The sequence below is a fragment of the Mesoplodon densirostris genome, chromosome 17, assembly GCF_025265405.1.
Source record: "Mesoplodon densirostris isolate mMesDen1 chromosome 17, mMesDen1 primary haplotype, whole genome shotgun sequence".
Lineage (NCBI taxonomy): Eukaryota > Metazoa > Chordata > Mammalia > Artiodactyla > Ziphiidae > Mesoplodon > Mesoplodon densirostris.
This window is the reverse complement of record NC_082677.1, coordinates 77,359,041-77,384,295: the sequence shown is the minus strand read 5'-3', so window position 1 is coordinate 77,384,295 and position 25,255 is coordinate 77,359,041. Positions and strand designations below refer to the sequence as shown.

General features: G+C 54.3%; 1 protein-coding gene across 1 annotated transcript; it reads left to right on the top strand.

Annotated features, from left to right (window-relative positions):
• Window positions 1-1,987: 1,987 nt before the first annotated feature.
• Window positions 1,988-24,834, top strand: GRTP1 (growth hormone regulated TBC protein 1). The gene is made up of 8 exons (XM_060079788.1): window positions 1,988-2,143; window positions 2,426-2,577; window positions 7,719-7,877; window positions 10,810-10,934; window positions 13,093-13,189; window positions 16,975-17,147; window positions 17,219-17,404; window positions 24,627-24,834. Exons 1-8 carry the CDS (start codon window positions 2,097-2,099, stop codon window positions 24,714-24,716), a joined length of 1,029 nt encoding a protein of 342 aa, XP_059935771.1. The 5' UTR covers window positions 1,988-2,096; the 3' UTR covers window positions 24,717-24,834.
• The last annotated feature ends 421 nt before the right edge of the window (window positions 24,835-25,255 follow it).

The following is a 25,255-nucleotide window of genomic DNA, read 5'->3' as shown; positions in this document are numbered from 1 at the left end:
GCCGGGCCCTGGTGGAGTGGGCACTGCACAGCCAGGTGGCCACGTGACGTCTGCAGAGATGATGTCTTTTCTGATTTGCCTGATCTGCCTACAGTCTGAACCCACTTCTTAAAAAGGACCCTTGGCACGTGGAGGGCTGCGGCTGAAAAAGTGCCGTAAATATTAAATTTAAAGAACCTTAAATCCCCTTTTACCTCACCACATTTCCAAGGCAAAATTCAAAATGACAGTTTGGGCAAATTCTCGTTGGCCTCCCAAATACGAAAAGTGGTTTAGGCATGGTTTTCACACCACGATATTGAAATGTGGGGACAGTGCAATGGTGAACAGGGACCGAGAAAGATGCTGTCCTAAACCAGGGCTGTCCTGCAGTATCAAGGGGAACAGTGGACACACAACATGGTAACCACGGTGCTCACATCTGCTGGTGTTTCCCTCAAACTAAAAGGCACGCAAGGCTGGGATCGCATTTCTGTTCAATCGCGGGCGACGCACAGAGGTGACTCATGCTGCCAAGATGTGCACAGAAGTGGGGAGAGGCAGTGGGAGGAGGGAGCCGAGCAGACGTGTGGGCTATTAACCCCAGGTCACCCCAGATGGCAATCCTGCAGGGCCCAGCCCACCCTCCATCAGCTGGGCTGGAGGACCCCCAGCCAGCCAGCTCTTTGGACGTTGTGGTCCTGGCAGGGCTTGGCCCAGGGACAGGGTTGGAGGCAGGTGTCTGTGGAGGGGCTGGACCCCAGCCCCCAGTCTGGTTTGGGGAGGCGGGGAGGGACAGGGCAGATTTCCCTGGGGGTGGGGCTGCAGGGATGAAGATCCACTTACTTGGGGCTTCTCTGGTGGCGCAGTGGTTAAGAATCCACCTGCCAATGCAAGGGATACGGGTTCGATCCCCAGACCGGGAAGATCCCACATGCCGCAGAGCAACTAAGCCCGTGCGTCACAACTACTGAGCCTGCGCTCTAGAGCCCGCAAGCCACAAGTACTGAGCCCGCGAACCACAACTACTGAAGCCCGTGCGCCTAGAGCCCGTGCTCCGCAACAAGAGAAGCCACTGCAATGAGAAGCCCACGCACCGCAAGGAAGAGTAGCACCTGCTCACAGCAACTAGAGAAAGCCCGCGCGCAGCAACAAAGACCCAACACAGCCAAAAAATAAATTTTAAAAAAATCCACTTATTTATGTGTTGTTCTCAGGTCTTAAGTGTAGGTTGAAAAAGATCAAGTAAAAAATAAGACGATCGGGCTTCCTTGGTGGTGCAGTGATTGAGAGTCCGCCTGCCGGTGCAGGGGACACGGGTTCGTGCCCCGGTCCGGGAAGATCCCACATGCCCCGGAGTGGCTAGGCCCGTGAGCTATGGCCGCTGAGCCTGCGCATCCGGAGCCTGTGCTCCGCAATGGGAGAGGCCACAACAGTGAGAGGCCCGCGTACCGCAAAAAAAAAAAAAAAAAAAAGACGATCTTTTTCTGCAAAAAGAACATTAAAATAGCAGTCATGGGTCAGAACGCCGGCCTTTGGACCTGCGGGGCACTGAGGTTTCGAGTGCTGTCAGAAGAATCCAAACTGGATTGATCTCCTCCAACCTTTGCTCCAGGCCCGGCAGGCCCGGGGGTGGGGGATGAGGGGTGGTACCCGCCGCACCTGTCCTGCCAGCCTTGCCAGGTTGAATCCCCAGTCCCGCCCCAGTTCCCCCAAATCCCACCCACCCCAGTCTCCCCATCCCGCCCCCGGTCCACCATCCCCCATCCCGCGCCTCCTCCCTCCCGGCCTCGGGGACCGGGTGGCGGCCGAGCTGCGGCCCCTCCCAGGCTCCGGGCTCCAGCTGCTCCTGGAGCAGGAGCAGGTGCAGCCCCTTCCGCCCCCTCATCCCTTCGGGCCCAGCCCCGTCCCTCCCTCGCCAGCCGCGCCCCCGCCCTCCCCTCCCCTGACATTCCCACTCCTACCCCCCGCCCTCCTTCCCCGCCCCTCCCCCGCCACCAGCCCCGCCTCCTGGCGCCCGCGGCCCGGCGGAAAGGCAGGAGGCGCCCAGAGTCCCGGGAGGTGGACTTGGCACCCCCAGCCCCGCGGCCCGGGCGCCCCCTCCCGCCCCTTGTGGCATGGAGTTCGCGGGGCGCGCGCAGGCGGCGCGGGACCGCGTCCCCAGGTAGGCGCGCGAGGCCCGGGCGCCCCTGGCCCAGCCCGGGAAAGCGGGCGCGGGTGCCGGTGGCGTGGAGCTGGCGGGGGCGGTGGTGCCCGGCGCCTGCGCGCCCCTGGGCGGCCCCTGCGCTGCGCACGCGCCCGCGCTCGGCCCGCCGCCCCTTCCTGCACCCGGGAGGGTGGGGGGGGGGAACACGCGCCCCCCACGGGGGGCCCTGGGCGCCGGGCGCCGGAGGTCCTACGTCCCACGTGCGCGCGGAACTTTACTCTGGGTCTTCTTGTGCCGTAGGATCGATCCGTACGGGTTTGAAAGGCCTGAGGACTTTGATTATGCAGCTTATGAAGAATTTTTTTCCACCTACCTGGCGATACTCACCAGAAGAGCCATAAAATGGTCCAGACTTCTAAAGGGAGGCGGTGGTGTCCAGAAGAGTATGACACGTGAGTGCGGAGCCTGATCCACCAGGCGCGCAACAAGTGACCCGACCGACGGGTGACGGGCGCGCCAGGGAGGTCAGGGCTTGGGGTTCCTTCGGGTCTCGGATCTCGGGTGGGGGGGGGGGGAAGGCTGCCGCGAGCCCGGCTCGTATCCCGCGCAGGCTCACAGGTGAGGGCGCTGCACGGTCACGGTGCAGGCCCTCCTTCCTTCCCTCTGGCATGAGGCCTGCTTGTCCTTTGAGAGGGATGGAGACCACGGCCTTCTTTCCAGAAGAAGGTCGATTTCCTGCTCCTCCAAATGAGAGTGGCCAGGGCTGTGCCCTTGCGCGCTTCTGGGCAGAGCTCTCCCTGGCCCCCGCAGAGTGAACGCGGGGTCCTTCCTGCACCCCCACCTCTTCCCCTGCTTCTCCTTGGGGTTCTTCGCCAGCCCCAGGCTGTGCCCTCGCCTCCTTCAGGTCTGGACTGGAATGCCACCTCCAGGAGGCCTTCCCGTCTCACCCCACGGCCCCACACTTCCTGTCCTTTCCTTGCCTATTTTCTGTTCCTCCGTGTCTTATGCGGTGTGGGTCATACTTATTTTATCCTTTGTTTCCCCTGCTGGGATCAAAGACCCCTCCCTGCCGGCTGCCTTGGATGTATGATTGCTTCAGTGTTTGTTGAATGAATGAATGGAGTGTTTGCCTGCAGTGTTCCTCACGCTGTGGATAGAGGGTGGACCGTGGGTACCTGCGGGCAGGTGGTGAGGGGTGGACAGGAGTGTGCCCCGGGGAGCTAAGGAAACTCAAGTACGTGGGGCAGAGGGGCTACTGGGGCTTCCTGACATGGGACATTAATGACAATTAAGGGGTGAGGGCGGAGGTCCCAGCCACCAGGTACTGAGTTGTGACCAGAGTATTAGGGGTGTGGTGAGGAGGGCCCGGCGGTGGAACAGGGGCCCTGCACCAGGTCACAGGTGGGCACACGTTGCACCACCAGGCAGAGAGAAGTCAGCGTTTAAGCAAAAGGGGTGACAGGTCACTTTTTGCCTTTAAAGGGGCCCCCAGTACACAGGAGATGCTTGGGAAATACTTGTGGGATTAACGCGGGGTGGTGGGGTGGAGGCAGGTGGACCTGGACCTTGGCCTCACCCCGGGCTTCACCCTCAACCAGGCCCTCCCTCCTCAAGGCTGTTACTGGTGGGCAGTGTTTAGTAAAAACATGGGTAAACTAGCGTTTCATGTAATCAGCCTGAAGGGACCTCAAAGGTTGACCCTTCTTGCTTTCCAGACCCCGAAGCTAATATCCTGCGTGACTGTACGTCGAGGTCCGTCCCTGCGTTGCTGCTGCTGTTAACGTGTTTCGAGCAACGTCGGCTTCATTTTTCCCTTTTGATTTGTTTTTAAACGTTACACACAAGTATATAAAAATAAACTTAATTTTTGCACATGGGAAAACATCTTAATCACACTAAAAGATGTGAATTGAATTGAGTTTCTCTGCTGCCCAGACCCCAGTCTCCCGTAGAAGTGACCGCTGGTGACTGTCCCACGTCCCCCCAGGAACAGGGTGCACTCTTGGGCTGTCGTTTGCTTTTTTTTTTTTTTTTTTTTTTTTTGCGGTATGCGGGCCTCTCACTGTTGGCGGCCTCTCCCATTGTGGAGCACAGGCTCCGGACACGCAGGCTCAGCGGCCATAGCTCACGGGCCCAGCCGCTCCACGGCATGTGGGATCTTCCCAGATCGGGGCACGAACCCGTGTCCCCCGCACCGGCAGGCGGACTCCCAACCACTGCGTCACCAGGGAAGCCCTGTCGTTTGCTTTTTAATGCAGGAGAAGACTTCCTATCCAATATAGACACAGGGGTCCAGCTGACCCAGAGGTCAGTTAATGCAGAGAATCATTGCAAGATGTACATGTGCGCATAAGCCTTTGTTTTTCTATAAAACACACGTGCATGTTTATTCCTCTTTGATTTTGTCATTTGATTCTATCCTGTCATCTTTTCTTTGAACAGGGAGGGTCCACCAATTCTGTATCTTTCCTGCCGAAACAGTACTTAGCGCGTTGTATCTATTTTCCAGTGTCCGGGTTTTTTTTCCAGGTGGATCAGGAATAAAAGCAATCTGAATGCAGAATCCTTCCAGATCTTTAGTCTTTTCCTCGACTTTTTAGGTTGTCTGATTTAAAGGTTTTGTTTTGCTTTTGCTTTTGCCTTTTGGAGCACTTATCAACTTTTTCTGAAAATTTAACTTGCTTTTATTGAGATAACAATTATTTCTGCTTTAATTTTTTTTTTTTTTGCGGTACGTGGGCCTCTCACTGCTGCGGCTCTCCCGTTGCAGAGCACAGGCTCTGGACACGCAGGCTCAGCGGCCGTGGCTCACGGGCCCAGCCGCTCCACGGCATGTGGGATCTTCCCGGACCAGGGCACGAACCCGTGTCCCCTGCATCGGCAGGCGGACTCTCAACCACTGTGCCACCAGGGAAGCCCTTTTGCTTTAATTTTTAAAAAATACATGCAACGTTCGTTTAACTGTCTGATCATGGCAGCGAGTATACTTGGCGTACAGGTTTAGGAGCAAATATACTTGATCCCTGGTGAGCCTTTGGCCTGGGGACGGGGTTCACCGTCGAGCTGAACCGGAGAGCATAGTGACCTGAAGTTCTTTCAGGAAATCCAGCGAGAGGCATGTGGGCCTGCACGGTTCTTTGGGCCAGGGCGTTGCCGCTGGAGCTGGTATGGCTTCCGGTTGTGACGGCTGGGGAGGCTTCAGCACCCACAGGGCTCCACCGGAGGGGCAGTCGGCGTAGACAGCAGTGGACGCGTGATCCAGGAAATGGACATCCAGTTTTTTCCTGCCAGACGTTCCGGGCTGGCCGTAGTGTCGTCGGGTGTGTGGCATCCCAGGGAAGGGAGGCCGTGTGAGGGCTGTGGGGCCCAGCTCGTGCAGTAAGAGCCAGGCAGCTGAGTTTGGAACCCTGACCCTGACACCAGCAAGCGCACCCGAAGACCACCTTTGCTCCCGTGCCTTCATTGCTTCGGCTTTTTGGGTCCCACTGTGTTTGTTCTTTTTTTGAGAGGACTTCCGTCTTGTCTCCAGTCAGTCACGCGATTACCCACAAATCCTGGCATCCAGCAAGTCTTCAGATGACAGCTGAAACTCACCCCGCTTGGGGACGCTAGCTGTGGATACGATGAAGCTTTTCTTTTTCTTCTTCTTTTTCTTTGTCTGTGGCGAGTATCCACCAGAGCCTGAGATCGCTTGCTCTCGGTGCTCGACCTGGAAGCTATCCTTACGTTCCTTTCCGTCTTGGTGTGAAGGCATTTGGTGAGGGAAAAGCTCCGTCCTGTTTGCTTCTTCTATGTCTCCTGCCCAGTGAGCTAGGGTATTAGCACCATCTAAATGAGAATGAAGTTGCAAAACATATTTTAAAGACAAATATAAAAAACCTGGGGATCTGCTTAACTTTTTTGGGGCAGACAGCTGGGAGTTAATTCTTTGCGGTCTAGCTTCTTTTTAAAAAATTGCCAACTGTTTTTACCACATATTTTACACTCCTCCAAATGTCCAGGAGGACGCATGGGTTAGCCCTGCCCTTGGGGAATTGTCAGTCTCTGAGGATGGGAAAACCGTTTTCTTTCTCTTCCAAAGAAACTTAGTAAATTCAGATAACAAACAACGAAAGTAACAGAAGCCTTTATTCTCTGAAACTTCTGGGTGTTGTTACTGTTCTTACAGCCAGCCGAGAGCCCCGAGTCCTGACTGTATTTCAGGCACTGGGCTGTGCTTTGTTCCCATTTCACAGGTTAAGAGACTGAGGCCTACTCAAGGTCGGGGCTCCTGAGGCACAGTGTGAGGGGTTTAACCAGTGTGCACTTTCCTTTTTATACTTTATATTAATTTTTAAAAATTTGCAGTGAAATTCGCTCTTGGCGTACAGGTCTATGAGTGTAGACAAATGCACAGTCAGGTAATCCCCGCCACAGGTAAGGTTCAGAACAGTCGGTCGCCTTCAGGAGCCCCTCCTGCGTGATCATGGGCGGCTGACCTGCAGGCCTGGACGTCGGCAGAGGCCTGGGTGTCTGTGGAGGCAGCTACAGGGCAGCGGGAGGGATCCTGAAGGTGTATTGGCGTCTCTCTCCGTTTATTTAGTTCTTTGATTTCTCTTTGCAGATGTTTTGTTACATTTATACCTAAATATTTCTCCTTTCATTTCTGGTGCTATTGTAAGCAATACTGTCTCAGTGTTTTTATTTCAGCGGTTTGCTGTTCGTACGCGGAGTTCCTGTTGATTTCTGCGTGTCCTTTGCTTTTGCTCCGTCCCAGTGGGAATGGTCCCCTCCCAAGTTAGGCCTGACCTGTCCGTCCCCTTGCTGTTGCAAGAAGAGGATTAATCCACTCTGGGCGCTGCTGGTCACGCTGACCCCTGAGGGCTCGTGTAAATCGTACTAAGTTGGAGGTAGACTTAAAAACGTCACGTCCCCATAACAGAATGACCAGACCAAGCCACGCTGGCCAAGACGTTCTGGCCCAGACGTGATCCTACAACACGCTTCTAAACTGGCAAAGGGTTTCTCGAGTTTTCTTTGCCTTTGGCGGCTGGTGTTAAAATCTGTCCTTTCCTTCCTCTGGGCGTCCCTCGTCATCCCGCATCCTTCTGCACACGTTTGCCGTGCGCTTCCTGTCCCACACGCCCTCCCAGGAGCAGGCAGGTGCTCGAGGCGTGGCCTCCAGGAAGCCTCTTTTCAGGTGCTCCCGTACAGGTGGCCATCAGTTTGAGTTCAGGATTTTAGCAATAGTGCTTTTCTTGACTGTAGCCTATCATCTTTTTCTGTTAAATACGGCAGGTGCCTCGGCGTCCGGCACAGGCCGAGGGGCGGGCAGGGTGGGGACTGGAGGTGACCCTCGCAGCCCGTGTTCTTGTGCTGACAGCGAGCTAGAGGTACCGGGGCAGCTGTAGCCTCCGGACCGGGCCCAGCTTGGGGACGGAGAGCAGAATTCTGTAATGAGCGCACGTATCAGTTCGGTGGAGGTGCGTGAAGGTTTGCACCTTTTTTATGTCTGACTGACTGATGGCGGTGAGAGCCAGAAGCAAACCCTGTGGTTTCTGGCCTCGGGAAGCGCCCAGCGGGCTGTGTGACGCCGCCCTTCCCTCCGTTTCAGTGAAGCGCTACATCCGGAAGGGCATCCCGCTGGAGCACCGGGCCCGTGTCTGGATGGGGGTGAGCGGAGCCCAGGCCCAGATGGACCAGAACCCCGGCTACTACCGCCATCTCCTCCAGGGAGAGAGGGATGACAGCCTGGAGGAGGCCATCAGGACAGGTGACGCACGGGGTCCGTCCCCCGGGATATGGGGGCTGGGTGGCACCCCCAGAAGGAAACTGTGTTAGCACCGGTGATGTTGTGATGTTGATGAGGAAAGTTACGTGGTTAAAGATGCACCAACTGATTTCAGTTTTCTGAAAGGAAAATCAAAACTCAGGCATTCACGAGGGGAGGACAGTGATTTGAACTGGTTCAGAAAATATTTGCGTGTCTAGCTAGGTGGTAAGGAAAATGGTACTAGAAAGACCAGGTTTCTTCTGAGAAGAATCCCTCCAGGAATGCGAGGCCGCTGAGCTGGCAGTCAGTACAGGAGGGACGTGGGCTGGGTGACCCCCGCGGACTCACAGACACAGCTGCACACGTGCAGGAAGCCGCACACCAGAGCCCTCTCTTTATGTCATACTCTGAGTGTCCAGGGATGCTCGTATTTTGGGCTTCTATCTTCTTTTTCCTCCAATTTCCTCACTGGTCCCATAGGGATAGGCTCATAGGCTCTTGAAAGTTCAAAGTACTCGGGCTTCCTTTGTGGCGCAGTGGTTGAGAGTCCGCCTGCCGATGCAGGGGACGCGAGTTCGTGCCCCTGTCCGGGAAGATCCCGCATACCGCAGAGCGGCTGGGCCCGTGAGCCATGGCCGCTGAGCCTGCGCGTCTGGAGCCTGTGCTCCGCCACGGGAGAGGCCACAACAGTGAGAGGCCCGCGTACCGCAAAAAAAAAAAAAAAAGTTCAAAGTACTCAAAAAAATGTTTAACCTAAATTGAATAATTAGATTTTTAGGAAATACATCTGCCTTTCTGACTTGAACAGCTTTTGAGAACTACAGATTTAAACACAAATACTTCATTAAAAAATTTTGATTACTTTAAATGTCAGAGAGGTTGGACTGACTTGTAACGTTGAGAAAGTGGTGTGTCCCCAGCGTAAGGAGTAGGGGTCTCAGATCCCAGAGCTGGAGACGGGGTGGGGGGCACTGGAGCGCTGAGCCTGCTGGCTGCATCCTGATGCCACAGCAAACCCTGGCCAAAGGGCTCAGAACAGACACTGCCATGACCCCGCAGGCACACGTGCGGGGGTCCCTCCGCAGGGCCAGACGTGCTGATTCGGGGTGGGAAGAGACCTCAGGTCCGAGCGAAGGCCGATCGTGTTAGATAAAGTAGACTGTGGCTGTTTGTTTGAAGAATGAATTTTAAAGGCTCTGTTTAGTGCAGAGTTTTTGGACACATAAAATGGACCTTTGTGTCTTTCCACCCTGACCTCTGTCCCCATTAAGCACTAAGTCCCCATCCCCTCCCCCGCCTCCCATCATCCACACTCTGTCTCTATGACTTTGACGCCTCTAGGGACTTCATATGGCTGGAATGATACAGTATTTGTCCTTTGGCGTCTGGCTTATTTCACTGAGCGTAACGGCCTCGAGGTTCGGCCTCAGGGTTCACCCACGTTGACCGTGTGTCGGGATTCCCTTCCTTTCTGAGGCTGAACAACATTCTGTTATGTGTAGAGACTGCGTTATGTTTATCCATCATCTGTCCATGGACACTTGGGCTGCTTCCACCCTCTGGCCACTGTGAGTTATGCTGCATGAACGGGGGTGTGCAAGTAATTCTTAGAGACCCTGCTTTCAGTGTTTTGGGTACATGTGCAGAAGTGGAATTGCTGGGTCACGTGATGATTCTAGGTCTTTTTTTTTTTTTTTTTTTCTGTACGCGGGCCTCTCACTGCTGTGGCCTCTCCCGTTGCGGAGCACAGGCTCAGCGGACATGGCTCACGGGCCCAGCCGCTCCGCGGCATGTGGGATCTTCCCGGACCGGGGCACGAACCCGTGTCCCCGGCATCGGCAGGCAGACTCTCAACCTCTGCGCCACCAGGGAAGCCCTCTAGGTCTATTTTTGAAGAGTCTGGATCAGTCATTTTATAGGGACAGTAGAGCGGGTGCTTCGTGCCACGTAAGTGCAGACCAGACGTCCCGCCGTGTCTGCCTCTAGCATGGCAGTGGGGTATGAGTAGAGAGATTTCAAAACATGGAGAAACATCTCACCATAGAAAACATTATGTAGCAATGGGCACTGATGGTCATTCTAGTCTGAATTAGTGAAAACCGCTCGTTTCCCTGTGGTGGATGCCAGTTTTTGGAAGGTTCAGAATTCCAGGAAAAAACTCTTCTTTGTAAAAAACATACAATGAAAACTTACGTGCTTTGAGGCAGGCAGCGTGCTGTTCGGCTCAGAGCTGGTTTTCGTGGGCAGAGACCAGGCCTGGGCCGGAGCCCGGGGGCAGAACTCCTGCAGCAGTGGGGAGGCCTCCAGCTCTCAGCTGTGTCCGAGAGTCCCGCTGCCGCGTGGACACCGCTGCTCTGATCCAAGCAGGGCCACAGTGGTTGTTAGCTGACCCCCGCCCTCCTTGCTGTGACCCCGTCCTCGCTTCACAGGATCGCAGCTCCCTAAGGCAGGCGTCCGGCCCGGGCGGGGAGGGGGACTGTCCTGCAGACGGAAGCCAGAGGCGAGGAGTTTCTCTCGTGCTTAGTTTTCCCTTTTGTCTGTTTGTCTCTAAACGGGGATCTCGGGGTGTCCTGCCTCCTCATGTGTTCAGTCTCCAGAGCTGGGAAAATTGTCCGAAGTTTTCTGTAACCTGTTGGCCTGTCACCCCACCTCCTCCCCAGCTAAGCGGGGGGCGCGGGGACGGCAGGAGCCACCAGGGCCCAGGCAGCCCGGCCTCACCGAGGAGCCCGCTCTCGTCCTTGCTGACTCGAGAGGAAGGGCTGCCATGCCCACCAGTGTCCCCGGGCCAGGCTGCCGCGGGACAGGGGCCCCGGGGGGCCGCCTCTGCGCCCCCGAGGCCGGCTGATGGTGGCGGTCAGGAAGGGTCCGGGTCCGTCGCGGAGCCGTCTCTGTCCCCAGCCCTGAGCGGCCTGCGCTGCGGATTTCCTCCCAGACATGAACAGGACCTTCCCTGACAACGTGCGGTTCCGGAAGGGCTCGGACCCCTGCTTGCAGAGGACCCTGTACAACGTGCTGCTGGCCTACGGACACCACAACCGCGGCGTGGGCTACTGCCAGGTGAGCCCCCGGCGCCCGCAGCCCCGGCAGGGACGTGAGCCTGGTCCTGGGCTGCCAGGTCCCCCCGACACAGGCTGGGACTTCACCGTGGCCCAGCGGTGCCAACCCATGGAGACGGGGCGGGGGAAGGGGGAGCAGGTGAGGTGAGCATGGGCTGTGCTGACCGGCACCTTCTCGTTTTGGTGCCGAGGGTGGGCGTGCGCATGTGAGTCTGAGCGTGCACGCGTGCGGTAGGCCAGCCCTTCGAGGCTGTTTCCGGGAGCCAGATCAGCCGGCAGTGAGAGGTGACAGGGGTCTTGCTTTGTTCCTGCTGCGCGGAGCTGCCTGTCACGTGGCAGGAATCAGTTCTCGTTCCTCCCTGGAGACTCTCCTTCTGGAGCATCGAAGGGACAGTGTTCACGACCCAGAAAGCGAGGGGAGCTGGTCGGGAGCCGAAGGGACCGTGCCCTCCCGCCCTGCACTCCGGAGGCTGCCGGGTCCCGGCGGGTGTGGGCAGGGGCCAGGGGCTGTGGTTGGGGGCTCCTGTCCCTGCGTGCGAGGCCCCTGTGCCCCCCGAGCCGGAGGCTGGGCCAAGGCGTCCCCGAGAGGAAGGCAGGCCCTGGGTGGTAGCACCTACGGTCCCAGGTGGCTCCAGGGCCGGGACCACGAGCGCCGGGCGGGGCGCAGGGGACACGGACGCCTACTCGGGGCGGCCCCGGCAGCTCGTGTCCCAGGTGGACGGCACGTGGTGTGGCCTCGGCTCCTGGGGGACGGGGTGTCGCAGGAAGGAGTGAGGCGGGAGCTTTGAAAAGACCAGCAGCAAAGACACGTAAGGACGCCGTTCAGAGCGGCCGGCGTGATTCCCAGGTTGTTTTCAGGCCACTGTTCCGCAGGGGGTGCCTGTGGGAAAGACACAGCTGGGCGGGTCTGTTCTTCCGAGGGAATCCCTGTCACTGTCACCTGTTACGACTGCCCTTAACGTCCTGTCCTGGGGCAGGAGCTGGCCTTCAGGAGTCAGGGAGACAGGGTGGCTGAGAAACTGTCCTTAGGTTATTCTAGCTGCTGTTCTTGTGGGTCTTAAAAATAGTGTTAAAAAATAGCCCACACAATTTTAAACATGAGCCTGATACCAAAGCTCTGCTGGCTTTTGGGAAATACACGCATGTATGTACACACACACACGCACGTATGAGCCTCCTATGGCTGCCGTGACATTGTGCCACCGGCTGAGACGCACAGGACAGGAGTCGATCGTCCCTCAGCCCCACAGGCAGGAGTCGATCGTCCCTCAGCCCCACAGGCAGGAGTCGATCGTCCCTCAGCCCCACAGGACAGGAGTCGATCGTCCCTCAGCCCCACAGGCAGGAGTCGATCGTCCCTCAGCCCCACAGGCAGGAGTCGATCGTCCCTCAGCCCCACAGGACAGGAGTCGATCGTCCCTCAGCCCCACAGGCAGGAGTCGATCGTCCCTCAGCCCCACAGGACAGGAGTCCGAGGTCCCGGGGTCGGGGGGCTGGCCTCCCCATGGTTGTCTCGCTGGTGACCCGTAGCCTCTGCGGGTGGTGTGTCTGGGTCCAAATTTAACTTGTTGGTTGATGAGAGCTGGATTTTCCCCTTATTGCTAGAGAAATACGTGTTTATTTTAGAAGTTGTAGAGAAGCAGCAAAGAAGAAAGTGGAAGTCACCCGAAACCCAGTCACGCAGGAGGGATGCTGACTCGGCGCTCGGCCACCGCTGCTCCTTCCCGGGTCCACCCGCCCCTGGCGGCTGAGGGTCCTGAGCTGTGTGTATATGGCAGCGTCTGCCCCCTTGGCGCTGTGCACCCTGTATTTCCCCAAATGGGCTCTATCACGAGATTCCACTTCAACGTCCCCGAGTGTCAGACCACGCGCCTTACCGTTCCTAGGAAGTGTGGTCGCTGGTGTAGTTTCCCCCCGATACAGTTTCATGAACATGAGGCCCTGGCTTGTTCTAAGTCAGGAGTCATGGGCCCAACTACACGTGTCACTAGATGGTAGAGCCTTAGACGCTGTAGCTCCACTGAAAGGTCGTTCCAGAATCAGGCAAGTTTTAGGGAAAAGCCAGGAAAACGGAAAGTTAGCAGTTAGCCAGGCGATTACAGAATCTGCAGGTGGTCTAGACCTCAGTGAGTTTCTTTTGTTCTTTTGTCTAATTTCAGGGAATGAACTTTATAGCCGGGTATCTGATTCTGGTGACAAGGAGTGAAGAGGAGTCCTTCTGGCTGTTGGACGCCCTTGTTGGCAGAATACTCCCGGGTACGTTGAGTCCTCGCGGTAAGAGCGGAACTGTCACTTTCTGGTGTTGCTGAAACGATGCCACTGACAAGTCAAGACGTGACAAAACAGAAGGAACTGTCTGAGAGTCGAGGTCGAAAACCTTCCTGCAGTTGAATTGAGACAGGAGCGCGCAAGATGCGGGGTCCCAGCAGGCGGCGCTGCATCTCGGGGCCTGGACGTGGCTGAGCCGGGCTCTCGGCTCCTCATCCTGGTCTGCGCCGCTGGTGTCTGGACCGCGGGGATTGTCGCGGCTGTAGTGAGCAGACAGGCGAGCGGCCGGGCTTCTGTAGCCTTCGTTGCTGAGCTCGTGAATGGCCGTGAGCGCAGTGACCGTCAGCTGTTGTGGTTACCGCTTTCGAGGTGAAGATCTTTCCTCTCATGCGTTTCTACTTTTCTATTTATTATTGAATGTTAATTGTTTTAGTTAATAAACCACCACCAATTTCTGTGATGTGCCGCGTAGACGGTAAGCTGCAGAGTAGGGTCCCTTTGGGACAAGAAGTGGCAGGAGCCGTCTGGGGTGGGAGAGGACTTGGGCAGATGTGACCCCCCCCCAGCCACAATGGCGGTGATTGGTCCAGCCGCTGGCAAAGTCCTGGTGACTGTGGACGGGCGCTGGCTGCCCACGCGACGAGCCCTGGTGGTCTTGTCTGCTGTGCCCACCTCCCGTTTCCTTCCCCCTCCTCCCCCACCCGCCTTCCTGGGTCGGGCCGGGCTCAGCCCAGGACCACTCGGGAGAGCAGCTGCCCCTCCTGGGGGCCGCGTGTTCAGAGGTGAGGGCAGCCGGGGCCCGTCCAGGCTCCAGGCTCGCCTGCACCCTCTCTTGTCTGATCCATGGAGCAGCCACGCCACACACGCCAACTGCTGAGTCCCCTTCACGGATGGCGACACGGGGGCCTGGGCTCAGACCCACAGCTCTGCGCCCCCAGGAGGTGAGCCTGGGCGGTGCCGTGGAGAGGGGGCCTCTCCTCAGGCTTGTGCCGCTGTCAGCAAGGGCTGGGGGGATGCCGCCCGCGGGGACGGAGCGCGGAGAGGGGCAGCTGCTCCGGCTTCATGGCGGAGCCTGAACGGCTGTCGGGAGAAGATTCACAGGCTTCCAGACAAAACGCCCACACGGCTCCGTGGTCACCGTTTGCTCGGTTAGGTCAGAGACCGCATTATGATGAACGTTCCCGCCGTGACCAATTCCAGGTGCTCTTTGGGGGTTTGGGGAACATCAGGGCACAAAGCCTAAAGCCTGGTGGTGATAGCAGCGGGACCGAGATAAACAGAGGCCCTAAGGGCCGACCTAGGCTCCAGGTGGCCCCCTGGGGGCAGTGCATCACACAGACTGATGGTTAAGACCATAAAATGTCATTTCTGATCATTATTAGATTCAGTCAAACCAAACTACGATGCAAATAGGCCCATCCTTCTGCAAGGACGGCATCGTGGCCGGGCTTAGATCACAGGATGGCCCAGACCTAAAGTGGCTTCTTTTTTACGTCAAGAAAGTTATGTCTGGGTCTCTTCCTCCCGGGAACCCGTACCCTATCTGCCCTCAGACTGCTGAGCCTGCAGAGGAGGGACGGGGGGTGGGATGGGCTGGGCCAGCTCGGGATGTCCCATTGCTGATGAGGCAGCCCATTTAGGAACGAACACACTTGCGTCCTGAGAGCTGGTCGGACCCGTTTCCCCTTGAGACACAGGGGAGCCGGGCGACGATTGCCCCTCCCGGGAGCAGCCCCACTGAAGTCAGAAGGTGTGGCCCAGACAAAGGCGGGCAGGGCTCATTGTGGGGGCGACAGTACCCGGGCCCCCCGGGCCCACCTGCCCCTGCAGCAGCGCTCCCCTCTCCACTTGCTGACACAGCCGTTGGGCTGTTTGCAAAGTGGGGCGACCCCGGGAGAGGCCTGGCTCGGGGAGAAGGTCCTTGGCGTCTGTGCACAGGCCGGCCAGGCTGAGGGGGGCTGCAGGCGGGGCCTGGCCCTTGGGGTTTGCCATCAGCGGCTCACGGCAGACCGGGGCACTGGGTCGTCAGCGACCCTCCTGTGACTGGCTCAGGCCTGTGGCGGGTTTGGGGTGTGACCTTGACTATTTTGGGAGCTGCCCTAAGCCTGTCTGTAACCGAGAATGAGGACGTGCTGTGCTCACGGCTTCGTAAATCCTCTGTCTCCGCCGCGCTCCCCTGAGACAGCTCAGCACCCTGCAGGACGGGGAGCGGAGCCTGCCCCTTTCCCCCGGGACCAGAGCCAGAGCGCTGCTAGTTGAGAGGACAGGACAGCCAGCAGCCCTAGGGTTTAGGAACAGAAGTGAGAGGAGGGTGTGGTAGGGAAGGAAGCTTCAGTCCCAGGTATTTATAACTGAACAGACTTCTAGTAACGGATTTTTGGGGTCTTTAGTACTGAGCGTGGTTTAGCGTGTGCACACGCTCTGAAAACCATTGGTGTGACCGTGATGTCGTGTTGATATTCATAATGATTCTATTTTAACCCAAATACTTAATTAACAAGAACGTCTTTCCCTTTGCTATGGTGAATGACCAAACTGTGTGGCAGTGGGCACAGAACGCATACCATGTTTTCCTACTTTATTTTATTATTTAAAAATTTTTTTATTTATTTTATTTATTTATTTTTGTCTGTGTTGGGTCTTCGTTGCTGCGCGTGGGCTTTTCTCTAGTTGCGGCGAGCAGGGGCTACTCTTCATTGCGGTGCGTGGGCTTCTCATTGCCGTGGCTTCTCTTGTTGTGAAGCATGGGCTCTGGGCACGTGGGCTTCGGTAGTGTGGCCTGCGGGCTCAGTAGTTGTGGCTCACGGGCTCTAGAGCACAGGCTCAGTAGTTGTGGCACGTGGGCTCAGTAGTTGTGGCTCGCGGGCTCTAGAGCACAGGCTCAGTAGTTGTGGCATGTGGGCTCAGTAGTTGTGGCTCACGGGCTCTAGAGCACAGGCTCAGTAGTTGTGGCTTGTGGGCTCTAGAGCACAGGCTCAGTAGTTGTGGCGTGTGTGCTCAGTAGTTGTGGCTCATGGGCTGTAGAGTGCAGGCTCAATAGTTGTGACACACGGGCTTAGTTGCTCCGCAGCATGTGGGATCTTCCCGGGCAGGGCTCGAACCCCTGTCCCCTGCCTTGGCAGGTGGATTCTTAACCACTGCGCCACCAGGGAAGACCCCCTGATTTATTATTTTATTTTATTCCTATTTTTATAGCAAAGTTTAAGCATTAAGATTTATTATAATACACGACATTAAGCTAGAAAATTCCTTGGCAAGAAAGTGTCCGTTCAGAGGACAGTCACGCGGTTGGAAGCGTTGGTCTGTCTGATGCTCTCCTGTAACGTTCACCTGCATCTTCTCCACGAGAGGAAAATAGGACACGTGACACAAGAGGGGTGGTGTTCTGTGCTGGGGGGTGCCCAGGACACTTTGGGGGGGGCCAGGACACTCACACGTTCGGTTTTCCCGTCCATCCATAGGCGGACACTTGGTTGCACCCACTGTTGGCTGGCTGCCTGATCTTGGGTTGCAAACGTCCCTGCTTTCCATCAGGTTGTGACAGATGCCCAGTGGGGCATTGCTATCTGGAGTGCTGGGGCCCGGGGCCCCACTCTGGGCATTGCTCCCAGGAGTTCCTGCATCCCTGTGGCTGGGATCTTGCCCTGGGTCATCCTCTGGAAAGGGTCCCTGGGGGTGGCCCCCCTCACGGCTCAGGGGGAGCGAGGGTCGCGGTTGTCAGGGGCTATGGTCTGTGGGGTCCACGTCCCTGCTTCTCCCCTGTCCCCGAGCAGATTACTACAGCCCCTCGATGCTGGGCCTGAAGACGGACCAGGAGGTCCTCGGGGAGCTGGTAAGGACCAAGCTGCCGGCGGTGGCGGCCCTGATGGACAGTCACGGCCTGCTGTGGACCCTGGTCGTGTCGCGCTGGTTCATCTGCCTGTTTGTGGACGTCCTGCCCGTGGAGGTGAGGGCGCCTGGCTCGGACTGGGGCCGACTGGGCGGCCACGCGCTGACCCGCTGTCTCTTCCTCTGCAGACTGTGCTTCGCATCTGGGATTGTCTGTTCAACGAGGGCTCCAAGATCATCTTCCGGGTGGCGCTGACCCTCATCAAGCAACATCAGGCCTTGATCTTGGAAGCCGCCAGCATCCCCGACATCTGTGAGAAGTTCAAGGAGATCACCAGAGGGAACTTCGTGACCGAATGCCACACCTTCATGCGGGTGGGTGTCAGCGCCCTGCCGGCCTCCCTGCGCGGGCTGTCCGGCCCTCCCCACTAAGCAGCCCAGGGAGGGGCTCCAGCCCTTCCAGGCCAGCTTCTCCTGGAGCCCGGGGCACCCGGCAGACCCAGGGTGCTCACCCGTGCTCCCCTCCTGTGCCGTCAGCCCAGGGGTGGGGCCGGGTGCCACCTGGGGCCCCCCTGGGAGCCCCGTTGGATCCACACCTTGGTTTCTCCCGGGCCTGGGAGGTGACCGCCCCCATCCCAGGCTTTCCCGATGACCCAGTCTACACCGGGTCCCCCATTTCTGTTCAGCCCTACGCCTGTCGACTTCTCTCCGGCCTTGGTGGGGTCACGCCTGTCTGTCCCTCCCTACTGGGTCCTGGGCCTGGCGCAGGCCGTGTGGACAACTCAGATCACATGAGTGAACGAAGTGGATGCTGCATCCCACAGGCCCGCGGGAAGGCGTGGGCTGGGGGGAGGGGTTTACGGGGGGACGACTGGGATGAGGGCGTGAAGCCCAGCCCGGGAGTGACCCTGGGAGGGGGGAGCGCTGACCCGGACTCCCGGCCCATTGTGTTCCTCAGCTTCCCATTTGAAATAGCTGCACTGATGGCGTGACCCCTCCCCCAACCCCCAGGGTACGAGACCCCTGGCGAGGAGGTCCTGCAGCCTAGGGCTGTTTAGGTGTTTGGTTTCAGTAAATGAAGACCCCGGTACAATTCACCCTTTACCTGGAGATTTCAGAGCTCTTCAGTGCCTTCCACTCAGTGGGTGGTGCAGCTGCGTCACTGGGCCCAGGCGTTTTCTTCTCCCCAAAGGGCGCCCCAGCCCCAGCTAATGCCCTGCTCTGTCCCTGTGGCTCGGCCTCCTGGACTTTGGAACAAAGAGAGTCAGACAGTGCAACTTTGGCGTCCAGCCCTTGGACTCGGGCTGATGCTTCCGAGGTGGTGCGAGTCCGTCTGTGTGGAGCAGGGCACCCGCACACAGTAGGTGCTCAGTTAGTGCAGGCGCCTGGCCTGCTTGTGTGATGGCTGCAGGCGGACGTGTGTCCATGGCGGGTGTAGCCGGTGTTCCGGCCCAAAGGTGTTCTGGGCCCTGTAAGCTGAGTGGACATGGAGGATCGGCGGGGTGGTCTCCCCACACGGCAGAAAAACCACTGTGTAAAAACATGTGTCTGCTCACGACAGGTGTGGCCATCATGGGACGCTGGCAGGGAGGTGGCCCTGGTCTTATTTTCTCAGGGGTCTCTACAAAGTTGTATATGCATTTCAGCAAAACTGCGGTTCATAGGTCAAACCTCTCTGAAATCCTGTGTGACAACATCTAGAATTTCCTTGAGAATGAAAGCTGTGGTCTCATTGGCAGCTGAGAGCAACGTAATGGGAAGAGGACAGCCAAACCCATCTGAAGACTTTGTTCTCAGGTCATTGGCCCGCTGGGCACTTGCTCCCAGGTGCTCCCACCCCGCCCCCCAGGCACCTTCTCTCCTCCTCGTTGTGAAGCAGTTTCTCGGTTACTGGAAGCAACTCTGAGACCCTTCCTGCTTCCACTTCTCAAATCTGGTTTCTTCCTTGCTTAGTCTGCTCACCGACGGCCCCGACCGTCTTCTGAGCTGCTGTGGGCAGTCAAAACGAAAAGAGCCCACGCAAGAAGGGCAAAAGCAAAATCAGGGCTTCTGTGCAGCAATGGACACCGGCAGCAGAGTGAAGAGGGAACTCACAGAACAGGAGAGACTGTGCAAACCACATCTGCTAAGGGGTCAACATCCAGACACACAGAGACCACAGACCAACAAGGAGCCAAGGAATTACGTTTAAAAATGGGCAGAGCGGGCCTCCCTGGTGGCGCAGTGGATGAGAGTCTGCCTGTCGATGCAGGGGACATGGGTTCGTGCCCTGGTCCAGGAAGATCCCACATGCCGCGGAGCAACTAAGCCCGTGCGCCACAACTACTGAGCCTGCGCTCTAGAGCCTGCGAGCCACAACTACTGAGCCCACATACCACAACTACTGAAGCCTGCGCACCACAACGAAGACCCAACACAGCCATAAATAAATAAATTTTTAGAAAAGAAAAAGAAAAATGGGCAGAGGGACTTCCCTGGTGGTCCAGTGCTTAAAACTCCACACTTCTAATGCAGGGGGCACAGGTTTGATCCCTGGTCAGGGAGCTAAGATCCCACATGCCGCACAACATGGCCAAAATGTTTTTTTAAAAAGTTTTAAGTGGGCAGAGGGCCTGAACAGACCCTATCCAAAAAAGACATACAGATGGCCAACAGGTACATGAAAAGATGCTCAACATCACTCGCCATCAGGGAAATGCAAGTCAAAACCACAATGAGCTATCGCCTCACACCTGTCAGAATGGCTATCATCAAAAAGACCACAAATAACAAATGTTGGTGAGGATGTGGAGAAAAGGGAACCCTATTCATACATTGTTGGTAGGAATGTAAATTGGTGCAGGCACTGTGAAAAACAGTATGGAGGTCCTCGAAAAACTAAAAATAGAAATACCATAAGATCCAGCAATCCCACTCCTGGGCATTTATCCAAAGGAAATGAAATCAGGGTCTCTAAGAGACCCCAGCCCGCCCACATTCATTGCATCATCACAATAGCCAAGGCATGGAAACAACCTGAATGCCCATACAGATGCATGGATAAACAAAATGTGGTCCATCCATGCAATGGGATTTTATCCAGCCTTAAAAAGGAAAGTCCTGATACCTGCTACCACGTGGATGAACCTGGAGGACATTATGCTCAGTAATTTGTCACAAAAGGAAAAAAACTGTCAGATTCCACATATGTGAGGCCCCTGGAGGAGTCAGATTCATAGAAGGGGCGGTGCTGGGGACAGAGTTGGGTTTGGGAAGATGAGAAGGTTCTGGAGATCTGATGCCCAACATCTGAGCATAGCTTACACTACCCAGCCACACACCTGGAGTGGTTAGGCTGTAAGTTATTGCGTGGGCCAAAAGGTTCGTCATTTTCTCCATAAGATGGCTCTAGTAGCACTTAGTTGTCTTCAACTTCATTCAAAACAATTTTGTTCAACAGAGTTTTGGAAGTCCTAGCCACAGCAATTAGAGAAGAGAAAGAAATAAAAGGAATACCAATTGGAAAAGAAGTAAAACTGTCACTGTTTGCAGATGACATGATACTCTACATAGAGAATCCTAAAGATGCCACCAGAAAACTACTAGAACTAATCAGTGAATTTGGTACAGTAGCAGGACACAAAATTAATGCACAGAAATCTCTGGCATTCCTATACACTAACAATGAAAAATCAGAAAGAGAAATTAAGGAAACAATTCCATTTACCATCACAACAAAAAGAATAAAATACTTAGGAATAAACCCACCTAAGGAGGTGAAAGACTTGTACTCAGAAAACTTTATAAAACACTGGAAAGAAATCAAAGATGACATAAACAGATGGAGAAATACACAGTGTTCTTGGATTGGAAGAATCAATATTGTGAAAATGACTATGCTACCCAAAGCAATCTGCAGATTCAATGAAGTCCCTATCAAATTACCAATGGCATTCTTCACAGAATTAGAACACAAAATTTTACAATTCATATGGAAACACAAAAGACCCTGAATAACCAAAGCAATCTTGAGAAAGAAAAACGGAGCTGGAGGAATCAGGCTCCCTGACTTCAGACTATACTACAAAGCTACAGTAATCAAGACAGTATGGTACTGGCACAAAAACAGAAATATAGATCAATGGTACAGGATAGAAAGCCCAGAGATAAACCCACCCACATATGGGCACCTAATTTATGACAAAGGAGGCAAGAACATACAATGGAGAAAGACAGCCTCTTCAATAAGTGGTGCTAGGAAAACTGGACAGCTACATGTAAAAGAATGAAATTAAAACACTCCCTAACACCATACACAAAAATAAACTCCAAATGGATTAAAGACCTAAATGTAAGACCAGACACTATAAAACTGTTAAAGGCAAACATAGGAAAAACACTCTCTGATATAAACCACAGCAAGATCTTTCTTGACCCACCTCCTAGAGTAATGAAAATAAAACCAAAAATAAATGGGACTGAATTAAACTTAAAAGCTTTTGCACAGCAAAGGAAACCATAAACAAGACGAAAAGACAACCCTCGGAATGGGAGAAAATATTTGCAAATGAAATAATGGACAAAGGATTAATCTCCAAAATATATAAACAGCTCATGGAGCTCAATTTCAGAAAAACAAACAACCCAATTAAAAATTGGGCAGAAGACCTAAATAGGCATTTCACCAAAGAAGACGTACAGATGGCCAAGAGACACATGAAAAGATGCTCAACGTCACTAATTATTAGAGAAATGCAAATCAAAACTACAATGAGGTATCACCTCACACCAGTCAGAATGGCCATCGTCAAAAAATCTAGAAACAATAAATGCTGGAGAGGGTGTGGAGAAAAGGGAACCCTCCTGCACTGTTGGTGGGAATGTAAATGGATACAGTCACTATGGAGAACAGTATGGAGGTTCCTTAAAAAACTAAAAATAGAACTACCATATGACCCAGCAATCCCACTGCTGGGCATATACCCTGAGAAAACCATAATTCATAAGGGTCATGTACCACAATGTTCACTGCAGCTCTATTTACAATAGCCAGGACATGGAACCCACCTAAATGTCCACTGACAGATGAATGGATAAAGAAGATGTGTCACATATATACAATGGAATATTACTCAGCCATAAAAAGAATGAAATTGAGTTATTCGTAGTGAGGTGGATGGACCTGGAGTCTGTCATACAGAGTGAAGTAAGTCAGAAAGAGAAAAACAAATACTGTATGCTAACGCATATATATGGAATCTAAAAAAAAAAAATGGTGTTGATGAATCTAGTGGCAGAACAGGAATAAAGATGTAGACAGAATGGACTTGAGGACAAGGTGGGGGATGGGGAGGGGAAGCTGGGACAAAGTGAGAGAGTGGCATGGACATATGTACACTACCAAATGTAAGGTAGATAGCTAGTGGGAAGCAGCCACATAGCACAGGTAGAGCAGCTCGGTGCTTTTTGACCACCTAGAGGGGTGGGATAGGGAGGGTGGGAGGGAGATGTAAGAGGGAGGAGATATGGGGATGTATGTATGCATATGGCTGATTCATTTTGTTGTGCGACAGAGGCTAGCGCAGTATTGTGAAGCAGTTATACTCCAATAAAGACATTAAAAAAAACCAATTTTGTTAGATTGTATTGTGACGGCTTTTAAGAAAAGACATCAAAATTGGTGAATTTTTGTGTAGCCATTTTAATATTGAAGATGGAAGGGAAAAAGCAACATTTTCAGCATATTATGCTTTATTATTTCAATAAAGGTAAAAACACAACCAAAATGCAAAACAAGATTTGTGCAGTGTATGGAGAAGGTGCTGTGACTGCTGGAACGTGCCAAAAGTGGTTTGCGAAGTTTCGTGCTGGAGATTTCTCGCTGGACGATGCTCCCCTGTTGGGTAGACCAGTTGAAGTTGATAGCGATCAAATTGAGACATTAATTGTGAACAATCAATGTTATACCACATGGGAGATAGCCGACATACTCAAACTATCCAAATCAAACGTTGAAAATCATTTGCACCAGCTTGGTTATGTGTATTGCTTTGATGTCTGGGTTCCACATAAGTTAAGCGAAAAAAACCTTGACCGTATTTCCGCATACAGTTCTCTACTGAAACATAATGAAAACATTCTGTTTTTAAAACAAATTGTGACGGGCGATGAAAAGTGGATACTGTACAATAATGTGGAATGGAAGAGATTGTGGAGCAAGTGAAATGAACCATCACCAACCACACCAAAGGCCAGTCTTCATCCGAAGAAGGTGATGTTGTGTATATGGTGGGATTGGAAGGGAGCCCTCTATTATGAGCTCCTTCCAGAAAACCAAACGATTAATTCCAACAAGTACTGCTCCCAGTTAGGCCAACTGAAAGCAGCACTCGATGAAAAGCATCCAGAATTAGTCAACAGAAAACAACACATAATCTTGCATCAGGATAACGCAAGACCGCATATTTCTTTAATGACCAGGCAAAAGCTGTTACAGCTTGTTACAGTTTGTAAATTCTGATTCATCCTCGGTATTCACCAGACGTTGCATCTTCGGATTTCCATTTATTTTGGTCTTTACAAAATTCTCTTAATGGAAAAAAATTCAATTCCCTGAAAGACTGTAAGAGGCACCTGGGACAGTTCTTTGCTCAGAAAGATAAAAGTTTGGGGAAGAAGGAATTATGAAGTTGCCTGGAAAACGGCAGAAGGTAGTGGAACAAAAGGGTGAATACATTGTTCAATAAAGTTCTTGGTGAAAATGAGTTTTATTTTTACTTAAAAACCGAAGGCACTTTTTGGCCAACCCAATATGTGGGTTTTACCACAAAAACAAACACCAAAAGAATGAAAATTGGACAAGATGTTACTGAATTTTAATTCCAGGAGCTTAGAGCCTCGGGCTTCAGAATCTGAGACATTTTATGGATTGGATTCAAATTTTTAAAGTACTAAACGTGACCCAAGTGTAACGGAGCAAGACCTTGTGGGCCTTCCCAGGGCAGACCCCTCCCCCATCTCCTCTGCTGTGGCTCCTCTGAAGTACCCAGGTAATCGTATCTCATGCACGTTTCCTGAGTTTTTCAGATGCTAAAACCAAGGAATGTCGCCCCCAGCCCTTCTGACGCCTGAGGATTGATAATGTGACCCTGTGACCTCACCAACAACCAGAGAACTGTGCAGAGCTGATCACACACCCTGGGACCCCCTCCCTCATCTGGTCTTGAAAATGCTTTGCTGAAGCCCTTCCCGGAGTTTGGGCCTTTTGGGGGCACGAGCCGCCTGTTCTCCTTGCTCAGCCCCGCAGTAAACCCTTCTCTGCTCCAAACTCTGGCCGCCCCACCGGGCTCCCCGCGCCCCTGCCCTTCTGGGGTGAAGGTCAAAGGGGCTGTGCGTTCCCAGCGCCCCGGCGGGCCCCGTGGGGAAGCCGCAGACTCTTCGGGCCGCGCCTGTGCTGATGGTTGAGTTATTCCGTCACTAACATCCTTTCGGTTCTAAAAAGTGATGGTAACAGGTGACCTTCCTTCGCTCACTGAGCAGCGGGCCTCAGCCCAGCCTTTACCAGGGGCAGGAAGGAGAAAGGCACTGCGGCGTCTAAACTAATCCCTTTCTGTTCCAGAAAATCTTCTCGGAGCCTGGGAGCCTGTCCAGAGCCAGCATCGCCAGGCTGAGGGAGCGTTGCCGGGCCCGGCTGCTGGCGCAGGGCTGACCGGCCTTCAGGGCACCGGGCTGCCACCCGCCGCCTCCACACTCCAGCCCGGAGCAATTTGTCATTCTGTAACGTAGCTCTTCGTGTTTCTAAATACATATTTTTACCTGAGACACTGGTCATATATACGTGACGTGTGCGATTGTGTTTATTCCGTCGGCACCTGTGCGTCTGCGTTGGCTCACCAGCCGCTGAAAACTAACCCCCGGCGGTGACCTGCGTCAGTGTCGCTGGGGCCAGGACTTACCGTCCTTCCTGCGGGAGAGCAGTGGCCTCCAGGGGAGGTTTGCGCATGTGACCTCGCTGTAGAAGGTAAGTTTCTCAAATGATTTTTTAAATTATCGTGTTACGTGAAGAATAAACCAGACGTACATGTGTAAGATTTAAGGACTGCAAGTCAGATCTGGGCTGCGTCATCCCGGACCCCTGGAGGGAGAAGACGCCCCCAGCAAGACCCCCCCACCTCTGGGTTGGAGGCCCTGGACCTCCACCCTGACCCCGCCTCCCTCCCTCTGGGGATTCTACCTCTGGCTGAGAAA

Coding starts and splice junctions, on each gene's coding strand:
- GRTP1 (XM_060079788.1), top strand. CDS start 2,097: ATGGAGTTCGCGGGGCGCGCGCAGGCGGCGCGGGACCGCGTCCCCAG. Junction 2,578..7,718: donor TGTCCAGAAGAGTATGACAC/GTGAGTGCGGAG, acceptor CCTCCGTTTCAG/TGAAGCGCTACATCCGGAAG. Junction 17,405..24,626: donor AATGCCACACCTTCATGCGG/GTGGGTGTCAGC, acceptor TTTCTGTTCCAG/AAAATCTTCTCGGAGCCTGG.